Below are 22586 nucleotides of genomic sequence, written 5' to 3'. Positions count from 1 at the left end.
GATCTAAGCAAATGGATTGTTGTGTCTGAGAAAGCACTCAGAACTCATCTTATTATTGACAGTGGGTCAGCGACACCAGCGCCATCTGCGAGGGTAGCACGCGCTCGCCCGTCAGCATGTGCTGCAGCGTTTGGCAGCGTGAGGTTGCAAGGGCCGGCAATTCCTCATGTTCATTTCCAAGTGGGATGTGAGGGCTCGTCTTGTTTACTGGGCTTGGCTACATGTCCGCTGGATGTAATTAGAAAAAATTGATCAGGTTTGTGAAGCCTGGTAGGGTACTCAATAAACCTGCTGATTGATGAATTGACCGATAATGGGCATTTCCAACAAACGAACAATACGGGCTGTGAGTTTGCCGGACACAAGACAATGTGTCATCTGGCTAAGCTCTCCACAGAAGGACGTGCCAGCTTGACTTTGAGAATTCCGATGGCATGGATGGGAGCTTGTCCAGAAATGGAAACACCCTCAGGCACAGTTGGACAGTCTGCATCTACCTCCCCTTTGCTCTGTTTTCCCCCCTTTCACTCCTCATTTTTGCTCGTTGGACAGCACTTTTCATTTTTTTTCCTCCTCTGTCTTAACACACACGCACACACACACACACACAATCTCCCCATCAGCAACCTTATCTGAATCTTCAGATACACTAAACTTAGCCTGCAGCTGGATACATTTATACTGGGCTAAAGGATTTTTAAAATCAGATTAAAAAAAAAAAATCTTAGAGGGTTTCAAGTGCCAGTTCTTGCAAATCACTAAAAGAAGGATGGCTCCTCCTCTGTGTGCAGTGGGTTAGGTACAACAATAGCTTATAGGTGGCAGAGGCTGATCTGCAAGGACTCCCTCTAGCCTGGTTCTAAGCACACATGTAGCAGAGACTTTTTTGACTGCCCTTTCTTACACGGAGTTGGAGGCATTTCTCATCCAGGTGGTCACCTGGGACTGTGGCTTCTCCGTGCAGGCCTGAAGGCAGGTGCGTGCGTGTCTGCTCAGTCGCTCAGTCATGTCTGACTCTGTGCGACCCCATGGACTGTAGCCCGCCAGGCTCCTATGTTCTTGGGATTTTCCAGGCAAGAATACTGGAGCAGGTTGCTATTTTCTCCTCCAGGGGATCTTCCTGACTCAGGGATTGAAACCATGTCTCCTGTGTCTCCTGCATTGCAGGTGGATTCTTAACTGCTGAGCCATCAGGGAAGCTCCCCTGAAGACAGGAAGCACAGGGAAATAGGGACTGATGAGTCCAGAGGTCTCCAGTCCGGGGGGCTCTACCAAACCTCGCCTAGTCCCTTTCACCCTTGTCCATCCTTGCTTACAGGAAATGCACCAAGGAAGGTCACTTTCCTCTTGGGTACTGCTCACTGCTGTGGAATCCACACACCAAATACCAGCTCCTCCCTTCCCTTTCCATCCCTCCTCCAACAGGGCCACACATTACGTATCGAGTACTCAAATATATATGTTGTAGGTCTGCCATACAATGGCCTTCATGGCTCTGATTTACCTGGTGGCTGTGAACAAAAGGAATCACTAAAGCTTCTGAATTATAACAGTCTGTTGCCAGTGGGTACGGTAAAAGCCCAGAGACAAAGAAGGTAAGGTTTACCAGGCATCCGAACCCTCATTACAGCTTCATTCTCATTAGTGAGGTCATTTTGGCTGGAAAGGGGGCTGTGGCTGAGAGAGGTTAGAGATTCTGTTTCTGGATGACTGTGTGTCTGTCTGTTGGAGGTGAATTTAGCCCTGAGGATCCCTACCCTCCACACCTCCCTGTTCTGTAGAGCTGGCTGGGCTGGGAGGCGCTAATTAATCTCTTCCTGCCTAAGTCCTGGAGCTCAGCCTCACAGCTCTGACTCCAAAGACCTGTGGCCAGCCCATCCCTCCTTCCCCTCCTCTCCCCCAGCTGCTTCCAGGGCTCGGGGCTTCACGGGTGAGAGGTGGGGTGCAGATGACCAGCCTGGAGAATGTTCCCAACCTCTAGCCATCCAGGTGGTGCTCCTTGGCACTTTTTGCCTCCCTTGCCTGCTCTTGCACCTGTGCATTTACCAAATGCCAGTTCTGCTGCTAAAGGAGGTCGTGAGCGTTCAGGGCGGTCCAGGGGCAGCCCAGCCCAACTGCAATCTGTTCACTAGGCAGTGACCTCGCGGGTGAGGCTGGAAGGTGGTTACTCATGCAGGACGCAGGCAAGGCTACATGCCTGCCTTCCGGCTTGGGGGAAAGAAATCCTGCAATCACCCTGGCTCAGCAGCTGCCTCTCTTCTGAAGAGCTGAGGTTCTTATAATTTTCAGGGATCAAAGTGAAATCTGACAGCAGAGGTGTTCAGAGATGAGCTGCTTCAAGGTCTGTGCTGCTATGGGCTTGCTGGGAGCTCCCAGCTACCTTCACTGCCCAGAGAGAGAGAAGAGTTCCCGCCCTGCACCATCTAGGGTTCTTTCCTCCCTCCTATTCACCCCCATCCTCCAGTTTGGATGGGTTTGCAGGAGACACTGAGGGAGGGGAGCAGTCATTCTGCCTCTGCCTGGCATTTTGCATAGTTACAGGGGGAAGGCGTTTTTTTCAGGGTGTGAATGTGTGCTGTTCCTCAATGCTGGTCAGTTGGGAATGGATCACGGTGCCAGGAAACTGCTACCAGCTCAGCCTGAGGCCTTGGCGTAGTTGAGTGAAGCAGCTGAAGGTGGTTGAAAATGCTATTAGCCGGCAGCCTTTGTCCAAGTGAAAAAATATACGGTGATTAAGAACTGAGCTGCAGAAGGTACATTTCAGAGACACCAAAGCTTTGCATTCAGACAAAGCGCTTTTCACCTTCGAGACATTTGGCTAAGTTTAATCCAATAGAATTTGGGATCCTTCAATTTCATGGACCACGGGCTCAGGACTGGGATCACAAACACCCACACACATTCAATTCCCAGCCTCCTCGCTTACTAATCATTTCAGCTCTGCAGCCATCTTGATGGCTAGAAGCCTGGAAGAAGGTGGTCATGGAATCCTTTGTTTCTAAAAGGAAATGCACAAAAGGAAGAGCTCCCTTTTGTATGGTGCTTCAGTAAAAATCAACATGCTGCTTGACATGCCGTGGTTCTGTGCATTGCACGTCCCTGTATTAATCAACAAAGCATGCATCGTCACCATTACCAAGAGCTTCACCACTCACTTACCTGGGAGACAGGTGCTAACCTCTTTGACTGGGAGAAGGGCTGTGGCTCAGAGGGTAGCCCTGGGGGGTCAGATGGCACACTGGGGACAGAGGAGCCAAGCACTGGCAGCTCAGGGGCAGGACCTTTTGCAGCACTAAGAAAGTGGAGACATCTGAGCTGCTGATGAGATTTTCTTGCTGATTTGTCCAGATGACCTAAGACCACAGTTACAGATTGCAAGCCCACTAAATCCAAACCCAGGCTACAAGGGGGATGGAAATCAACCACGGTCGTCTCTAGGGCAGAGGGATGTAATTGACTGAAAAGGGGCATGAGGGAACTTTCTAGGGTGATGGGATGTAGGTTACACTGGTACATACATTTGTTAAATTCATTGAACCATACATTTCAGATCTATTGATTTTGCCACGTGTAATTATGCCTCAAAAGAAAAAAAAGATTAAAACTAATCCATCTATCACATCTCTGCTTTGAAACTCTCCACCCCTTACTCTTTTTCAGTTGCTGTCCCAGCAACCTTGCCTTTTGGCTGAATTCAAAGCTTCCCACTCCGGTATGGGGGAAACCCAGATTCCTCTGCTTGAGGAACTAGAACTTGCAATAGAACTAATTTGGAACATGATTTCTATTCTCCATCGATCCTAGCCGATCACCTTGTGGTGACACACAGACATTTTTCATCCCTGCTAATGAAAAATGGTGTTTTGCTGAATAGGGCTTATGAGGTGACCTCAGCAGGCAAGACGTAGGAGGCCCCAGAGATAAGCTGTCCTTTCAAGGAGACTGAAAGTTTACCTATGAGTAGTTGATGCTCAAGTCCATAAACGAGGAGTGTGTGTGGAGTCACAGGTCTGTAGGGGACTCACTGGGGAGAGCGGTCAGCCCCTGACTAAGAGCTGGGTAGAAAGGAGAGGTCCTGCTTGCGTTTATCAGGAGGTGGAGGCCAAGGACCTGCCCGACTTCCTAGGTGACTTCCCTGGAGCTTGGTCACCCTAGTGCCCCTTCTCCATTGAGCAAGGCAAAAGGGATGATTTCAAAAGGAAATGTAAGGAATTCTGCGGCATCTCCTTTCTCGATGATGGTTAAAATTGGGGCGAGAGTGCCATTTGCTCGGGATAATTTAGGGCTGAGAAGCTTTGTCGGGGGATTGTGGGAAAATCCACATGTGATAGAGAATCCTTTGAAAACACTTTGACTCTCCTCTTCCATCATCAGCAAGATGGGCAGATGAAGTGGGAACTAGCCAACGGTTACCCACAGCTGATCCATGGCAGAGCTAGGCTGGAGCAGCATCTGGGGAAGAGAGGTTGCTTCTGGCTTTCTCACTCTTTGAGGGGATGGGAGTGGGGTGGGGCTGGGGAGGGGGAGGGGTAGGCCCCCTGTGGCAAGATCCTTTCCTGGGGTCTGTGTTACTCCTGGGTCCTTGCTAAGCTTTCTGATCTCTCTCAGGAGCTGAAGGGCATTTTATTTGGTTTTAAGATATTTTCTTCATTCAACTGTTTAAAAATCAGATACCACAAATATAAAACAACAAGTCCCCAAATCAAAAGATAGGTTGAAACTGAATTAATTAAAAAAAAAAAACTCACTGGATAAAGAATTAATACACATTGTGCATGCATGCTAAGTCGATTCAGTCATGTCCGACTCTTTGTGACCCTATGGACTATGGCCCACCAGGCTCCTCTGTCCATGGGATTCTCCAGCAGGTATACTGGAGTGGGTCACCATGTCCTCCTCCAGGGGATCTTCCTGACTCAGGGACTGAACCTCATTTCTTATATCTCCTGCTTTGGCAGACAAGTTCTTTACCACTAGCACCGCACATTAAACCTATTTAAAAAGTAAGGAATATGGTCAAAATAAAAACAATGGATTCTTCTGTAACAGCCCACCATCTTATGTACAGTAATATAAATAAGTAGTCACATTTTCTCATGTCAACGGTGGGTCTGTGGACTCACGCATGCTGAAAGCAATTCCCACAAAATGTTCCTGGAACAATTACCAGGTTAAGACACCTCACTCTACTCCGTATTGGCAACTAGCAGTGCTTTATTTTTTAACTTATTTTTTTTAATTTAGCAACTATGAGTTGCCAGCCCTCCTGTCTGAACTAAATGTGAGAGGACCAACCTCTATGTCCTACCTCCCAGGGACTTTCTGTTTGAATTTTTTATTCTTGCACGGGGTGGCATTGCTCCCTCCTTTTTCAAGTGCCCCCCTATTGTACTCGCCCAGACCTTGATGGTAGCAGCATGGGGACGGTCCCCTTACAAGAGACACAGGTTAGCTGTCAAGGACAGTTACCCATGGCCATCCATTGATCAAACATTGAGCAGCTGTTGTGTGTCAAGTGCACTCTGCCTTTGACAGACACCTGCGCCCATGTCCACAGCATCCTTGCCAGTTAGGTCTCCCTTTAACACCTGCTGGACACATGAGGTTGAGCTACTAGCCTGAACATATACAGCTGGTCAGTGGCCTTGATGGCTCATCCACCGTCTCCTTGGTACATGACCATCACTCTCAAGGAAGGGGACAGGTGGGAATGCTCAGGACTAGGGACTCCTCCAGGCCCGCCCATACCAGGCCACCTCTCTGGGCAGGCCAAGGTGATTTTCTCAGCCTCACTGAGAAAGAAGCTTCAGCTCTTGGGCATAAACTTGAGAGCATCCAGGACATTTCTGCTCTGCCTGACGGGCTTCCCTTTGACTTTGGCTGCTGGACTAAGCTGAGGCACAGCTCACTGCTGCTTGGTGCTCATGGATTTAAAGTGGTGGCTGCTGGACAGGCCAGTGAGGCTGCCACTTCTGTTTGTGACCTTGTGTTACAGGTGCTGATGCCCCTGGGATCTCCATAGCAACAGTCCTGGGAGGAGAAAGGCAGGTGTGATGTTCACCTTTCCTAAGGAAGGGCAGGCAGATGCTTCACTCCAGTTAGAACCAAATCCCCCCAGCAGGCTGGCTGGGGGAAGCCCTTCCTAGCTGCTGTTCCTGGCGTTCCTGACTCCTGTCCCCTCATCACGCTCATCGCCTCTGGGGCTCTTTTGCAAAGTTCGACCTCTACCTGTTAGTTTTGGTGGGTGATGGGAGAACTTCCTCCACAGTCCCCATCTGTGCAGGGACAAATCAGCCATTGGACAGGCACGAGGGATGCCGAGAGTGACAAGGGCTCAGCAGCTGTGCCCGACATGGGTGGCACGATGCCCAGGCACAGACTCCCCAGCCTCCTGTCCAAGTTGTGCATTTCCACTTTCCCTGCTGCGTTTTTCTCTGTAGGCAGGAGAAATCCCCTCTTTCAGTACTGGATCTCTTATCTCCTTCCTCTAGCTCTGATTGAATAACCCCGGTGCTCTTTCTATAAGCAGCCTGCCCCAAGTTCTCGGTGGATGCAGGGGTGGAGCAGAGGCGGCTATTCTGTTCACAAGGCCCCTCAATAGCATGCCTTCCTGTAGCTGGTTCTGGGCTTGCCTCTTCCTCTCCTCCTCCTCCTTAAATGTACTTTGGCATCTCTGCGTTAGTTCACTCCAAGGTAGGCAAGGGCCAAAAGACTCAAGGAACAGGGACATGGCTCAGTTGCAATTGGCAACAACTTGACTCTACTTTTTTCCCAACTAGGAAGTTCAAGTGACCCAACTACAGCCACAGGGGAGAGCGCTGCTGAAGCTTAGTGGATGAGACAGCAGGGGGGTCACTGGCTGGGCAGTGCATTTGATTCTTCTCAGGACCCATGAGGACATCAAGGGCACCCCACCCTCCTAAGGGCACGTCTCATCTCCTGTGAACACATTCACGCAGAACACATCCATGGGTTGGGGTCCTTGGTTAAGCCAGCTGCCAAGGCAGGGTTTCGAAGGCAGGGGTGGTCAACATGCTGACTGTCTCCCACCGCCCCAAAGCATCATCTTTCTGGGGATGTCCAGGTTCTTTTAGAAGCATATGCAAAGAGGGCTGACTCATTTCTCTCTCCTCCTTATTATTAGGAATGCAATTAGGTGGGCATTTATCAGACAGATATTCCTAATCTGCAAAAGTACAACACGGGACAGGTCAAGCAGCATTTTTCAAGACATCTCTGTTGATGGAATTCCTAGCCACCGGGAACCTTCTTGCTTCCCTCTGAACCCCTTTCACATGTCCCTGCAATGCTGGACAGGTGATGAGTTGGTTCCTTAGCCCTCTTCTCCTCTGGTGGTCTAGCAGGTAGAAAGGTAAGATTTTTCGGTTTCCTACAGGACTTGGCCCTGGGCCACAGATGAAGAGTAATGGGAGCTGTAAGGTGGGGACTAAGCTTAAGGATGCTGCTGTTGGATTTAAAAGCATCTTCAAAGGTAGTGGGCATTTCTGCTAGGGGCCCAGGAATGAGTGGCAGGATCAGCACCCAAAGACATTATTTGAACATTGCCTTTGGGACAACAAACTCATCTCCCTGCCACTTCTGGAGCCCTTGGCTTCTTGCTTCTCAGGAAGAAAAAACAAAAACAAAACAAAAAACTATGTGTAAAAAAAAAAAAAGGGAACATCAAAAAAAGGATGCTGCTAACTGTCCATGGAACTAGGGCGCGAGAACAGGAGGGGTGGGTGGAGATGAGGCCATGGACACACAGATCATCTCTTCTGGTTTGGGGAGCACCTTCTGTTGCAGAAGGCCCCCAAGGAAGGTTAGAGCGTGCGGACGCCGGGATCACTCACCCACTGCTGGAAGGAAGCCGCCTCGGGGGTGAAATGCAGCGGCCATTCTGACTCTGCGCCAGCAGCACTAGGCAATTGTGTTTTTAGGAAGGGAAGTGAAGAACAACTTATCCAGCTGAAACCGTGAAGACCAGTGGCTTTAGGGGAGCCCCTGCCCAGACGCGCACCCAGCAGCAGCAGCAGCAGCAGCAGCAGCAGCAGCAGCAGCAGCGGGCAGGCGGTCCCCCCGCGGAGGCACAGGCAGGTGTGCCGCGTGTGTGCTGCACACACCATACACTGGACACGGAAGCGTGCAGCGGCCAGGCAGCACATGCACTGGTGTACGCAGCCGTGCACACGCCCATGTGCGTGTTTACACCACAGGCACTTACAAGAGCGTCTCGTGCAAGGTTCATAAGCAACCACGTGTTTGGCTGTAGAGCTTTACCTCAGACTCCTAAGATGCCCATCTAAAGCATTTACCTTAAGAGACATCTATAAACCCGATTTTCCTCAGGACAAAGCCATTTGTGTCAGAGGAAATGGCTTCTGTGCTTCTGTTTCTGTCCATACTACAAGTAGGGGGAGTGTGCTCCCCAGGGGGCTGGTTTACGAGGGATTTCAAGGCATCCCTGGATTTCAAAGCCACTTGGTCCTAACTCCTCCGACAACCCCTCTTTGTAGTACAGCACTTAAAAAAGAGAAGCCTCTGTTTATCTGGCAGAGGAAACAACCACGCACGGGAGGCTGCGTGGCTCAGGGCGGCTCCAGCCGGGCAGCGAGCGGCGAGGTGAGGGTTTCTGGGAATGAGGCTCTGCCATGTAGGGCGCCTCCTCTGGAGAACTGGAGTTCACGCTCTGCTAGGGGAGAACTAGCTTTGGTCTGGGTCTGGAAGCAGGAGGCTTCTTAGGGTCCTGCACCTCAGGGGACGGGAGCAAATGCCAGATCCTGGCAACATAGGCAGTGCTTCCCTGGTGGCCCTCCCCATGTCCTGGCACCATGCTGCTGCAAGCCCCGGAGTCCTACAGCTTCTTGGGAAGAGCAAAGGGGCCCTGGGAAATAGACCACAGGGCAGAAGCCGGTCTGCTTGGTACCACAGTCCCTCCGTTCTGAGGCAAAGCAGAGAAACCAGCTCTCTGAGTTGACTTTAAAAATAAGACAGTAATAATAGCTACCATTTATTGAGTAGGGTCACGAGCTGGTTGCTCTAATAAATGGATGTGCTTTGCACATACTGTCGTATTTGAGATATCTGTGTCCCCATCCTCAACTGCTAAATAAATACAGTAATACCTACTTTGCAGAACACTGTTGGAAATCAGATAAAGAATAAGAGCTAAGCGTGGGCTGCAGGTAACATCATCATAATAGAAAATAATAACAATACAAAGAGTTATGCTCAAGCTTATATACTGCAAACACTATGCTAAGCATCTTATGTATTTTTTCCCTCCTCATCACTTACTCTCTCTCTTTTTTTTTTTTTTAATTTGGCCACTGCCTATATAGCATGTGGGACCTTAATTCTCCAACTAGGGATCAAACTCACACCCCCTGCATTGGAAGGCTGAGCCTTAACCACTGAACCACCGGGGAAGTCCTTGATCATTTCCTCTTATCTCCCTTTTACAAGGTGTGGAAACCTAGGCTTGGAGGTGCTGCCTGAGTCACAGAGTTAAGTGGTGGAGCTGGAGGAGAACCTAAGTCCCTCTCAGGCCAAGATCTGCATGACACGGATGCCAACACTGTGAGCACCCAAGACACGGCAGCTGTTTTTGCCATGCCCTCATTTAGTGACGGGCTTCCCTGGTGGCTCAGACGGTAAAGCGTCTGCCTGCAATGCGGGAGACACGGGTTCGATTCCTGGGTCCGGAAGATCCCCTGGAGAAGGAAATGGCAATCCAATCCAGCACTCTTGCCTGGAAAATCCCATGGACGGAGGAGCCTGATAGGCTATAGACCGTGGTGTCGCAAAGCGTCGGACACGACTGAGAGACTTCACTTTCATTTAGTGACAACATCCACCCCAGGCAGCAGGCGTCACTGTACCCCTTGGGCAAGTGAGCAACTTGCCTGGGGTCTTATCCCAACTCCAGGTGGAGAAATAGAATTCAACTGGGCCTGCCCAACCCCCAGCTCAAGCCCACTCTCCACATTCTGGTGGGCACTAAAGGGACGTTGTTCTCGGGGGCAGAGCTAGTAGGTCATCTTCAGTAGGGGATGAGAATGCAGTTGGGGGAAATATCAATGCCAGGTTTTCAACAGCATTTAACCCCAGATGGTTGGTGCTACTCAGTCATATCCCAGATAGCCAACTACCAGCTGGCTAAAGAGCTGTGCGATGGTTCAGGGCAGTCAGCTCTCAGGGGACAGTTGGAGCCTCTCAAAAGAGACTCCTGTCAGGGCAAGATGCACCTTGCTGGGTAGTTCTCCACACAGTCCTGGGGAGGATGGAAATAAAGGGGACTCAGATATCACACCTGTACAAAGCTGTTGAAGGGCAAGCTGGGGACTCTGGTGGCCACCCTGTCTCTCCCCCACCCCTACCACATGCATTCCTGGTGATTCTTCTCCTAACATCCTGCAAATCTAGAAACAGTTCAGCAAAGCTGTGATTGAGGGCCAGTAAATAATGGGCTCTGAAGCTGTCATTACCAAGGAAACCATCCTTGAGGATATGACCACAGGATGGTGACCCCTGTCAAATGCTAAAGGTTGGATCCTTTACATATTTAGAACCTTCCACCATTGTTGAGGACAGAGAATCCATCAGCAGTTCCCCTTTACTTTTTGCTGCAGCTCCTAAGGTTTGATTGAGTTTTGTGTCAACTGCTCCATGTCTATTTCCCAAGTTAACCTGCTATGATGTAAATGCCAGGTCCTCCATCCTTACTTGACAGTCCATCTTTTTCCATTAGGGGTGGGGATTCAGATGCACCATGCTCTTGGTGTAAATGAGAAAGGCCAGGGGGCAGGGAGTAAAACCATTCTCCAGCCCTGTGAAAAAGTACAGTCACGCTCCCCACTCTGGATCTCCATATCTCTCTCTCCCCTACCTCTGATATCCAGGCATTAATCACCCACAATAGAGTTTTAAAGGCCTGTTATGAGGGGACACGGGAGAAGGAAATGGCAACCCACTCCAGTATTCTTGCCTGGAGAATCCTGTGGACAGAGGAGCCTGGAGGGCTGCTGTCCATAGGGCCCCACGGAGTCGGACACGACTGAAGCGACTTAGCCTGCATGCATGCATTGGAGAAGGAAACGGCAACCCACTCCAGTGTTCTTGCCTGGAGAATCCCAGGGACGGGGGAGCCTGGTGGGCTGCCGTCTATGGGGTCGCGCAGAGTCGGACACGACTGACGAGACTTAGCAGCAGCAGCAGCATGAGGGGACATAGTAACAATCAACTCTGGGCTTTCTTTAGCTTCAAAGTGCATCTTATTAAAACTTCGCTGACTTTATTGGCATCGCCATGTTTAATGAGAGGCCTCAAAGAATTTGAAAGCAAAAGATGAGGAGAGGAAAACGCCATAAGCTGTAATCACCATAATTATACAATTCCATGATGAGGTGGAGAGCAGCCTTGGCAAAGCCTGGGAGAGGAGGGAGTGTCATTTGCAATCAGGTTGGTCCTCAGGACAGTGGGAAAGAATGTGACGGGATAGCCCGTCCCTTCCCCGAGTTGGGCTGAAGATGAGTCCTTATGGCAGGGCCCAGGAGGAGGGGCCCATGAGCATAATTCCCCTTGCTCTAAGGTCTCAGGGGCGTGTTCTGCTCTTGGCCTGGCTGAGAAAGGTGGCTGCCAATTTGTCCACTGGAACCAGCAAGTCCCATCCGGTAAAGGTGACCGGCTCGATCTTCTTTTCTGCTCTCAACAAAACACCCTTTCTGGATGGGGATGATGTCAGGCCAAGCTTTCTCCAGTGCAGAGCCAGGGAACCCACCGGCTGTGCTCAGCCTCCCTGAGCCCATGGGTACGAGTGTCCTCCACTCACTAATCTCCTCCCAGGCATTTGGGGAGAGAGCCTTGTTGCCCAGGGCTCAAGTGATTGGCTTAAACAACCAAAAACAAAAGGCAAGGATGACGTTGCCTTGCTTGAATTGCAATTGCTTGAGTTGCAATTGCTTGAAGGACAGCAATTCCACTTCTTGACAGTGGTCTTGCTCTGACTTTACCATAATCTAGCTTTAGCTTTTCCTTCGAGGTAGAGTCAAACCTGACTCCTCTGGATCCTTCTTCTCCAGTCTCAGCAAACTCACTCCATTTGATCTGTTCTCCTTTCCCATAGTTTATTTATAAACCTATGATAACATGCAATGTTTCACAAATATTTAATGCATCTGAGGATTCTCCTTGGAGGAGGTGGGTAGAATCCAGTATAGAACCTGCTCTACAATATCCCTGGCCATTCAACATCTGACTGTTTCCAGGGAGCTCCCTGTTCCTTGAGGTGACATATTCCACCCCTGGAAAGTTGATACTGTTAGAATATTAGTAGAGTGACCCTGCCCATGTCTTCTATCCATTTGTTCTAGCTCTGTCTGAAACAATCCAGAACTGCCCACTCGCTCTGAGAGACAAACACACAGATAGTTCCTGATGGAGTCTGAATCTCCTTGCATGCGTGCTAAGTCGCTTCAGTTGCGTCTGACTCTTTGTGACTGTAGCCCACCAGGCTCCTCTGTCCACAGCATTTCCCAGGCAAGAGTACTGGAGTGAGTTGCCATGCCCTTCTCCAGGGGATCTTCCCCACCCAGGGATCGAATCTGCGTCTCTTATTTCTCCTGCATTGGCAGGCAGGTTCTTTACCACTAGTGCCAGGGCAGGACATGTTTATCTACTTCAGTTTCATCTGACTGGGCTTCCAGAGTCCCCAGCTATTCTTTTTTAATTGTCTCTAGTTTGTTGAAGTTCCTGATAAAATAAGAGAGCTTGGAAACACGATTCAACACAGTCTAGAGCAACACAGAGAACAATGGAGCACTTCTGACCATTCCACTTTGTTATTACAACCTAAAGATACTTAAAAAAGTGACTGCCTCACACTTTTACTTCTATCAAGCTTGCAGTCAACTAGAACCCCCAGAGTTTTTAAAACTTGAATTACAGTGAAGGCTAGGAATGTCATCCTGTAGTTGTGAGACTGAATTTGTTTTTTAACATAAATTTTATCTGGTTAAATTATACCTGGTTGTTTGGACCCATCATTCCACCTGAAGGAGACGGTCTTAACATGGCAGACCATACTACCTGTCAAATGAGCACTACCTTCTAGGTGTGCATCTTTGAATATGACTGGCATGTTTGTCTCTTCATCTGAGTCATCAAAAAGGATGTTGGACTAGACAGGGCTGTGGCTGGACCCTTGCGGCCACAATCAGAAACTGCATGTCCCATGGACATAGATCTATAAATTCACCAGCCATTTGGACACTGGCACTGCCGGGGTAGCTATACACTCTCCACCCCGTCCTACCATCCCATCCCTTGAAGTGAAGTGAAGTCCCTCAGTCGTGTCCAACTTTTTGCGACCCCATGGATTGTAGCCTACCATGCTCCTCCACCCATGGGATTTTCCAGGCAAGAGTACTGGAGTGGATTGCCATTTCCTTCTCGAACCCAGGTCTCCTGCATTGTAGGCAGACGCTTTACCGTCTGAGCCACTCCCATCCCTTGGGGAGCCCAAAAACAAACACTCCAGGGTCTTTCTCTCCTAGGCCTTCGGGTAATATCACTGAACTGAAGATCCCACTGCTCCAAGCTCTTTTCAGCTCCCCTGTGGTGTCCCAGTTAGCATTCTGCCTCATAGCAACATTTTAGGGATTGTTCCTTCCTATGGATTTGTATCCTGCCTTTCTTCCAGAATACCGCGCTTCCCAGTTAGAACCAAAGTGCTCATTTGCTCCTTCAAACAGGGAAGACTCCCACGTTGCTTTTCATCAGGAGCTCATTTTGGAGGAATGCCACGGCCATCTTACTTCTCAGCCTTTGAAGTCCTTAGACCTTGAGCACTCTGACTTCCAACCCTCTGGTTTGGACACAAGCAGAATTGGGTCTCTTCTCCCTGACCTTGACATTGGCAGTCTGGTCCGCTTCCTGCTGCTGCTGCTGCTAAGTCGCTTCAGTCATTTCCGACTCTGTGCAACCCCAAAGACAGCAGCCCACCAGGCTCCGCCGTCCCTGGGATTCTCCAGGCAAGAATACTGGAGTGGGTTGCCCTTTCCTTCTCCAATGCATGAAAGTGAAAAGTGAAAGTGAAGTCACTCAGTCGTGTCTGACTCTTAGCGACCCCACGGACTGAAGCCCGCCAGGCTCCTCCATCCATGGGAGTTTCCAGGCAAGAGTACTGGAGTGGGGTGCCATTGCCTTCTCCGGGTCTGCTTCCTAGATTCCTGCTATTCCAAAGCCTGGCCAGCGCCCGGAGGTTTCTCTCCTGCCCCTTGTGTGATGCCACATCTCCCCTGGCAGGTCCAAGGCAGATTCTGTCCTGGGCAGAAACGGGCATCCCGTCCCCCACTCAGGCCTGCCCTCCCTGCTGCTCATCCTGCCAAGCGCCCTGCCGTCGGTCACCTTCACCCTCTGCCTTCTCACTGGACAGATGGGAGCCCTGGGCTGTCCTCGCGTGGCTGCCTGGGGACAGGTGCCAGAAATCTGACTTCACAAGTGACAAGGAACAGGCTGAAATCCCACAACCCCATCAGCCGCTTCTCAAGTGGGAGCTCCTTCTAGAAGGACGTCTTTCCTGAGTTGGTGGGGGGTTGAGGGGAGGTGGTAGGAAGGCTCTGTTACGGCAAAGGGCTGCAGGTCAGCTCCCGAAATAGCTTCCCGCTTGGCGCATCCATCCCCGGCTTGCCCCCAGCCTGCCTTGCGGGAGACTGGCAGGGCTGCGATTTGGATCGGAATCAGTGGCTGTAAACACACAGCTGTGCCTTTCTGCCTCACAGGAGTCTTTCACTTGACTGCTCGGCACATTGGGGTCTGGGGAAGGCAGGAGCTGGCTGGGTGGGGGAGAGTGAGGAGGAGGGAGCGGTTTTTGCAGTGCCGAGCTCTCCCCTGTGTCTGGGGGCTGAGTCACTGGTGCACTTTTGCTCGAGTGGGCACTCCGCAGGGAGAGGGTTTTTGGCTGCTTTTGGTTGACAGATGAACCATCAGCTACAATAGCTGGGGGCTCCTCCTTCCCAGAGGAGTGGCAGGGTCTAGGGCTGGGTTTCTCAAAAATGACCACCTCTGACCTTTTTGATAAATAAAAGTCTCCCTGTTCCCCAGGGTTTCAGAAAGACCTTCTCCAGGGCCCTCATGGAGAACCATTTTATCTCTTTGTCGCCTCTGTATCCTGCCAGCCAAACTGATTCAGCCATCTTAACATTTTATCGTTGGTTTGCAAAAATCAGACTTTTACATTTTCTTTTTCTAGCTACAAAACTAAAAGAGTAAACATGCTTTTTCAAACTTCACTTGGACCCAAGATGGAGACAGAGGAATAGAGACTGGAAGAGACTTAACCTACGGCTGACTGTGACCAGGATAACACGCCCTCTTGTGACCTCTTTTTGAGCATCTCTGAGAGGACAGTGGCGAGCCAGCCCAGAGGTCTCCAGGGACCCAGAAGGGGTGGTTGCAGGAGGGCAGCAGCGTGACGCTGAGGTCCCCCGATGCTCACACTTCATTTTTTCCCATGCCCTTGCCCCATGCCCAGGGTGACGTGGCAGTACCCGCATGGGGCCCACCTTTTTGCCCAACTGATCTCACCCCACCTCCCAACACACACCCAGCTGGGCATCCGTCCCAGAAGGGTGGGCACTGCAGCACTGGCGTGGTTGACAGGATGTGCGGTGCTTAACCTGCTCTTTGCAACTTCTCTCTCCCTGCCGTCCAGGGGTCACGGTGCGGAATGAGCCCCAAACGATGGAGGGATGGGGCCTGTGGGGTCAGGGGGCTGCGGCACTCAGTTCTGCCAGTGTTGATCCTCAAATCCTTGTCAAAGGATTTTAAATGGACACCGAACTCAGTTCTCTCCTTGGTTTAATTCCCAGCCTCCAGGGTGGGCAGCCACTTTTTGGGCAGGCTCCTCTCTCATCTGGGGGATGATTAGCACAACTCGAAAATCGCAGGACAGAGAGAAGCACAGACCAATAGAACGTCCCAGCTTCAAAGGGTCCTAGAGATGATTCAGTCCATGCCATTGTACACAGGACAAAACCAGGGCTCAGAGAGGGCTAGCGATGGGCCTGAGGTCACACTGCTAGCAGGCTGAGGCTGGAAGCAGGAGTCACCCTGGGCACGGCTCTGCAGAGTTTCCCAGAGTCCTAGGGGAAGTCCTCACTTCCTAGGAGAGACCAGTTCATGCTTTCCCTCCCAAGCACAGCTGTGAAATTCACCTCCATCTCTAGGCAGACCCGGGTCTCACTGCTGCTCGATCACAGGGTTCTGAGATCCGATGGGAGCAGGCTGGCACTATATAGCCTGTGACCCTGACATCCCAACGGGGCCCAAGGACTGTGTGCAATCAAAAGCAACTCTAAAGATTTTTAGCCGACCGTTCCTTGTTGAAAGGATCTGTTCGACTGAGGTCAAGGCCCTCTAGGGGCTCTGCTGTCTAGGTGTTTGAGAGCTCATTTCAGCAGAGCCCAAGGCTCTGCCCTGACAGGCTGAGGGGGAGGGGAAGCCGCTTCCAGGCGGGGAGAAGGCACTGCTGTGTGTGGGTGGGTGGAGGGGGTGGGCTGATCACCCTGGCTGCCTGCCCTCTGCCTTGCCTGGAGGGCCTGAGCCCTCCACTTCCGGTTCAACACCTGGGCCTGGGGCTGGGGGTTTCTGCGTGCAGAGCTGCCCAGAAGGTGGGGGGAGGTTACTCTCAAGAGCTTTTCCTTGGCTTCTGGGCGGGGCGGGGGGAAAGGGAGATGGAAGGCAGGTGACAGCTGGCTCCTAGGGCTTCCTGGTCTCCATCTGACTTCCCCGCTGCATTCCTTGGCAGGCAGGACTGAAATGCTTGTCATGGAGATGCCGCTTGGTGCATGCCAAGGCTCCCTCAGCTCCCGGCCCTTGCTGTTTCAATTCCTAGGAGCACCTTGGCAAAGACCAACTGTGATGTTTTCTTAGGAGAAGGATGAACACCTGGTTCTCATCTCTGCTCTCCTCTGAGGCCTCCAGCACCAGCTGTTACTTTGTCCATCTTGGGAGCCTGAGGCTACCTACAGCCGATGAGGCTCTCAAGAGGACAGTTGGGGCTTCAGCTGAGCGCCCGGGCAAAGGTGTCCAGGGAGGCTGATGCCACCGTCCCTTGGGGCTGCCACTTCTAAGTTAAGTGCTGTCCCTGGTACAAAGATGCGGAGGACTTTTTCTATCTTCTCCTCCTCAGAGTTCCTCCTCTGGAGTTCTCACCAGATGGCTTCAGCCACCACCCGAAGAGGAATAATCCAGTTGCTGCTGTTGAGTCTTGGCTAGTGGCCCTTTGCTACTTCTTGCCTTCCTCCCACACATCCTTCTGTCCTCTGTGTCTGAGTTGGCCCTTGCTTTGCAGTAGACCGTGAAGGAATGAGCACGCCCAAGAGAGAGCAGTGGAATGGACAGTCTTTCCCCTCTGGCCCCCTTCACACCCTCGAGGTCACCTGTTGACTGTAAAACCAGGGAGATGGCAGAGAATGGCAGGCTGGTTGGTCCTGAGCAGTGCGAAGTGGTCTTCAGTTAGAGACTGAAGGGACTTCCAACCAGAGAGTCTGAGGAGGAGATGGAAGGCAATGCAAACACAGTCTACAGAAGCTTCCTATTATGGCTTTCATATTTTATAGCCATTGTGAAAGGACGCTTCCCAGTGCACAGAGCTGGAGGAAAGAGGCTCCGTTCATCTGATCTGAGGCCATGTCTGAGCAGCCCCCCACCCACTCACTTTAAGAACCTGCTATGTGTCACAGCTCTTCCCGGGCCCAGGGCTCTTGTGACCAGGGCCCCCCTGTATGATGGTGTGAGTCATCCACTGTACAAGGGCAGATGAGGGTTGAGAAGGGGCTGAAATCCAGCTGCACTTTGCTTGGCCAGCTGGGCATCTGTGGGGTTGGGCCCATCAGAAGGATCCTGTTTTCTGCTCTGGATAAAGATGCACTATGGGCTGGCTGCACCATGCCATGGACTTTGAATGATATTTGCTTCTGAACTTGGGCTGGTCCTATCAAAAAGCAGGCCTTTATGCCAGCTCTATGGCTCTGGGTGGCCAAAGTACACAGTGCCTTGGCACAGCATAACCCCTATTTGCTACTTGCTACTCCAGTTCTGCATGACTCAGAATGAAGCTTCCATTAAAAGGAGCCATGTGAAAAACAATGCCTCTGCTGGGGATCGTAAGGCTCCTTCTGCACTCAAACTAGCATGGCTCCAGCAGCTTCTATGAACCATACTGAATTCCCTTCTAGGATTCCATGTCAAAGAGGGCCTCTGTGGCCTTCCACAGATAATCCCTCCATATCATGATATAGGAGTCTTAGAAAGAACAATTTGCTTTCTCCAAATGTTCCTCCTTTACTAAGAAAAGAAAGAGTACTGCATGGGAGAAATGTTGGACCCAGATTCAGTCTTGATAAGAAGTTAGCCGACCAAGATAATGAACGATCTGGATCAACATTTCCTGTCACCAGTTAGTCCTGAATGGCAGCTGGCCTCACATCCCTGGTCCAAGGACTGCCCAGCTTCACTCCCTCATTTTCCCATGACGTGGATGGTCTTTCTTCATGTATTTCCCAGGACCATTATTGCTATTGTACTAGCCTTTCATTGGGTTTTACAGTTTACAGTATACAGAAGATGAAATATTCATGTAGACCTTCTTTCAAAGAAATCAAGCACTTTATGTATATTAGATCCAGAAAATGGCTATCAAATTGCAAGACATATTGGCTGACTAGTTAATTTTGTTTGATTAGAATACTGGGCTGTGAAAATGACATTCTTAAGCCTCAAGTATTCTGAGAGTTGCTACTGCTCTAGAGCTGTGGGTCATTTCCTCAAACTCAGCCTCATCTGGTTACCCCAGGTGGTGTTATCCCAAGATCACAAGGAGGATGGATGGATCGAAACAAGTCCATCTCTATTTCTACTACTGGAAACAAAAAATCAGAATGCATGACCCTTTAGAGTCTTTATAGAAAAATAACAGGCAACTTAGGAATGTTTTGGTTTGGAAGGTTGGGCTTTCTCTCATATAGATTCTAAAAATCTCAGGAGCTTAGGAGATTTTTCTCCTTCAGCTGGCCCTGAAAACATCTCTCTAAGTTCTCCCAGGTGTACACTTCAAATGCTTGGAAGGTGTCTGGTGCTTTCTCATTCCAAACACTTTGTTAACAGACCTTGGAGAACCACTGAACCAACACCACTTCTGGGAAGAAGGGACGTCAATAAATGCTCCTCGCGGAGCTGCATCGAGATCATGTTTGCTCTCCCAACACCCACTTCTCATGAAAAGCAGCCTAGCGAGATCTGGATGCCTCATCTGAGGACCAGGCTTCTTCTCACAGCCTCAGCCCACGTGGTCAACCTGAAGGGCCTGCCCAGGGTTGCAGGAGTTTTGCTTTCTCCATAATATACTCTGGGCTTGTCAACAAAATCCCTGACCTCCACTTGCAGCCTCCAGGCCTCAGAAGAGAGGGAGCAATGAGTTCCCATCACTCTCTATCAGCCATCAGGGGTGGAGGGACTCCCACGGCCTTGCCTCCAACAGCCCGTGGCAGCTTCTTGGTGCATGAAGCTGTATGGCTGCGGCAAACCAGCCATGAAGACAGACAGGGGATCACAGGCCTGACATTCTGCAAGTTCTGATTTCTCATGAGGAAAGACCATAGAGAGAGAAGACCAAAGAAGAGATGGGATGAGCACCCATATTGTAATTGCCACCTACTTGAGTTGCTGTGAAGCTGACATCTAGCAAATTCAAAACTGTTTACATTTGGTTAAGATGCATCTAGCTATGCCAGGTAAACGACCAGGTTGCTGTCCACCCAGAATTCTTAGAATTTATGTTAAAAGGATAAAATAAAGATACTAATCACACAGTAGTCAGGTTTACAAGGACTCTCCCCTGCAACAGAGGGAGGAAAAAGGCAAGTTAGCATCAGTGGGTTTCTACACTTTGGGAAGTGAAATTTGACAAATTCTATGCATGGGATGCTGGCTCCCTGGCTGCTCGCTGGTTCCACGTGAACAGTGCAAGTTGGGCTGTAGGAGCTCAGAAGCTGGTTTCAGGAAAGAAGGGGACTGGCTACTTCCCGTAGGGACTGGCTAAACCCTATACCTCAGTCTTACAGAGTATGTGTGCATGCTGTTGCTTCAGTGTCTGACTCTTTGTGACCCTATGGACTGTAGCCCGCCAAGCTCCTCTGTCCATGGGATTCTCCAGGCAAGAATACTGGAGTGGGTTGCCATGCCTTCCTCCAGGGGATCTTTCCAAGCCAGGGATGGAACCTGCCAATGCCTCTTGCATTGGTAGGCGAGTTCTTTACCACTAGAGCCACCTGGGAAGCCCAATCTGAGAACATTACAGAAAAAGGAGATGAGTCTGTGCTTGACTGCAGACCACAGTTCAGAATCTGCACCGGTCACCACGGGGATGATCTCCCCACCACGGCCACGCCACCCCCTGGCTACTGCCCTGTCACGCTATGCAAAGGAGGCTAACAAGGGGCTGTCAGGGACATGGGAACTCATGCAGAGGCCACCAACACACACATACACGCACACGCACACACGCCAGCTGGACCTCACCGCCAGAACCCATGCAGCACGGCCGCCTCCTGCACACACAAAAGCCACCGGCACAGCAGCAGCAGCTAGCCTCCCGCACCCGCGTGGCTGCCAGAGTCCCAGAGGGAAATTTGGATTTTTTTTTTTTATGAGCTACAGTTCTGAGCCAATTTATTTCATGGTCCAGCTAGATGGCCTTCTCCCTGGGCTGCTGCAGAAGGTGCATCCACCGAGCAGCCCCAAGGGTGGGGCAGGGGTGGTCCTTCCTTCTCGAAGCCCCCTTGCACAGGAGAGCAAATGTTGGGCCAGGGGCTGGGTGAGGCGGGGGAGGGCCGTGCACCCGTCTGCAGGGGGAGCTGCTGGGCCTTTTGTCTTTTGCAAACCGGTCCCTAGGAGAGAAGCCACCGACACTCACAGAAGACCATGGGTGGGTGTGCTGAGGGAAGAGCACTGGGCTCCCTCCCCTCCCGAAGGAAACGACAACCACCACCGAGAAAAACGGAAAGAAAGCCAAAAAACCAAAGAAAACCAGCTGAACTTACCACACTGCGAGTGAACTTTTCTAAGGAAGTTCTACGACCTTGCTCACTTTCTGGCTTTAGGGAAAAAAAAGATAGGGAGAAAAATACAGAAAAAAAAAAAATTCTTCAGATAACACATGGATTCTAAACAGCAGCAGCCGCAGCTAATGAACCAAAACAAAAGCAAAACAGGGCGGAGGAAAAAAAAAAAACAAAAAAAAACAGGAAGAGAGAAGCAGCCAGAGCTGTATGCAGGAGTCAGTGGGAGAGACAAGAAACAGAAGCCCAGGAGAGATGGGGCTGCCTCCTCAGAGCAGCAAGGGGAGAGGGGTGTTTGCTTCTAGAAGAGTCATTCATCTTGCTTCTGGGCTGGAGTGGGAGCCACCGAGCTGGGAGCCAGGCCCTTGGGAACAGTTGGGCGATGCCTGATCATTGCTTTCAAAGAGCCAAGCCCCCGTGCAGGGAACAACTGGAGGCCTCAACTGGGGACACAGTCCAGACCAGCTCCCGGGGCCAGTGGGGTGTCGGGAGGGATGCTACTGAGATGTCAGGAAATGGCCGTGCGCAAGGCGAGGTCATCAAGTCCTCCTTGAGTCTGGGTTAGGACTTTCTCTGAGATCTTCCAGTCAGAAAGTTTGCTAACTTCCAGGACATCCTTGAGGCCCCCTAAGGACGCTCTTTCTGTATCCTGAGATCGAGGAGGCTGTCTCTGCCCATGTCTTTTGCAACCCCAGAGGTCTCGGGTCTCAGAAGGAGTATTCTGGACAGAAAATACTCTTCCGGTACCTGGGCAGGTGACTCCTTCCAAGGTTTACTCATAGCAGGCGGCAGATGACAGGCAGCTCAGGAGCCTCCTGGGGAGTCTCAGCTGAGGGCACCCCCTCCCTGCCACCCCAACTCCCCCCACAATACACAGAGAAGGAAGGGGAGCAAAGCCCTGCTTACTCCCCAGGCCAGGCAGCTCTCCTCTATGGAGAAGGGGGCGTGGCATGTATCTGACCCTTTCCCCAGGTTTCCTGCTTTTCCAAGGGGGGAGGAATTACATCCCAAATACCTGCTAGTTTTTCCTAGAGCCCAGTTCCGGGGTCCTGAATCCATGCCTGGGAAATCTGGAGAGTACACACACTCACATGGACACACTCACAGACACACACTCTTACATGGACACCATACTCAGACACACAAAACACACACTCACAGACACATACACTCCCATGGACACACATACTCAGACACACACCCTCATACGCACACACACACTCACAGACACACACAGAGCAAATAATGGAAGTTAGAGAGCTGAAGAAGCAGCTGGGGGTCTGTGGGTCTGCAGGATGTGCTGGAAGCCGAGGGGGCAAAAGGCAGTCACTGCGTGTCACTGGGGACAAGGTCAGACGGCTTCCTTGCCATCATGTGCTATCCCCTAGGCTGGCTGCTGAAGACAGAGAGGATACTGCAGGAGGAGAGTGCGACACGAACGACACACAGCAGCAGAGCCAGGCTGGT

General features: G+C 50.9%; 1 protein-coding gene across 7 annotated transcripts in view; it reads right to left on the bottom strand.

Annotated features, from left to right (window-relative positions):
* The window catches only part of RGS6 (regulator of G protein signaling 6), a 611079-nt gene that overhangs the window by 5736 nt on the left and 582757 nt on the right, over window positions 1-22586 (bottom strand). The window contains exons 17-18 of one of the 7 annotated variants that reach the window (XM_070797807.1): window positions 21102-21155; window positions 7854-7920 (exon numbers count right to left, since the gene is read on the bottom strand). The exons of 1 other annotated variant lie outside the window; for it this stretch is intronic. In XM_070797807.1, the coding sequence (XP_070653908.1) occupies window positions 7854-7920; window positions 21102-21155 (121 nt within the window). 5 more of the 7 variants (XM_070797812.1, XM_070797809.1, XM_070797813.1 and 2 more) reach the window with 5 other exon arrangements.

This window comes from Bos indicus, chromosome 10 (assembly GCF_029378745.1).
Source record: "Bos indicus isolate NIAB-ARS_2022 breed Sahiwal x Tharparkar chromosome 10, NIAB-ARS_B.indTharparkar_mat_pri_1.0, whole genome shotgun sequence".
Taxonomy (NCBI): domain Eukaryota; kingdom Metazoa; phylum Chordata; class Mammalia; order Artiodactyla; family Bovidae; genus Bos; species Bos indicus.
The sequence above is the reverse complement of the archived record's forward strand: the minus strand, read 5'-3'. Positions and strand labels throughout refer to the sequence as shown.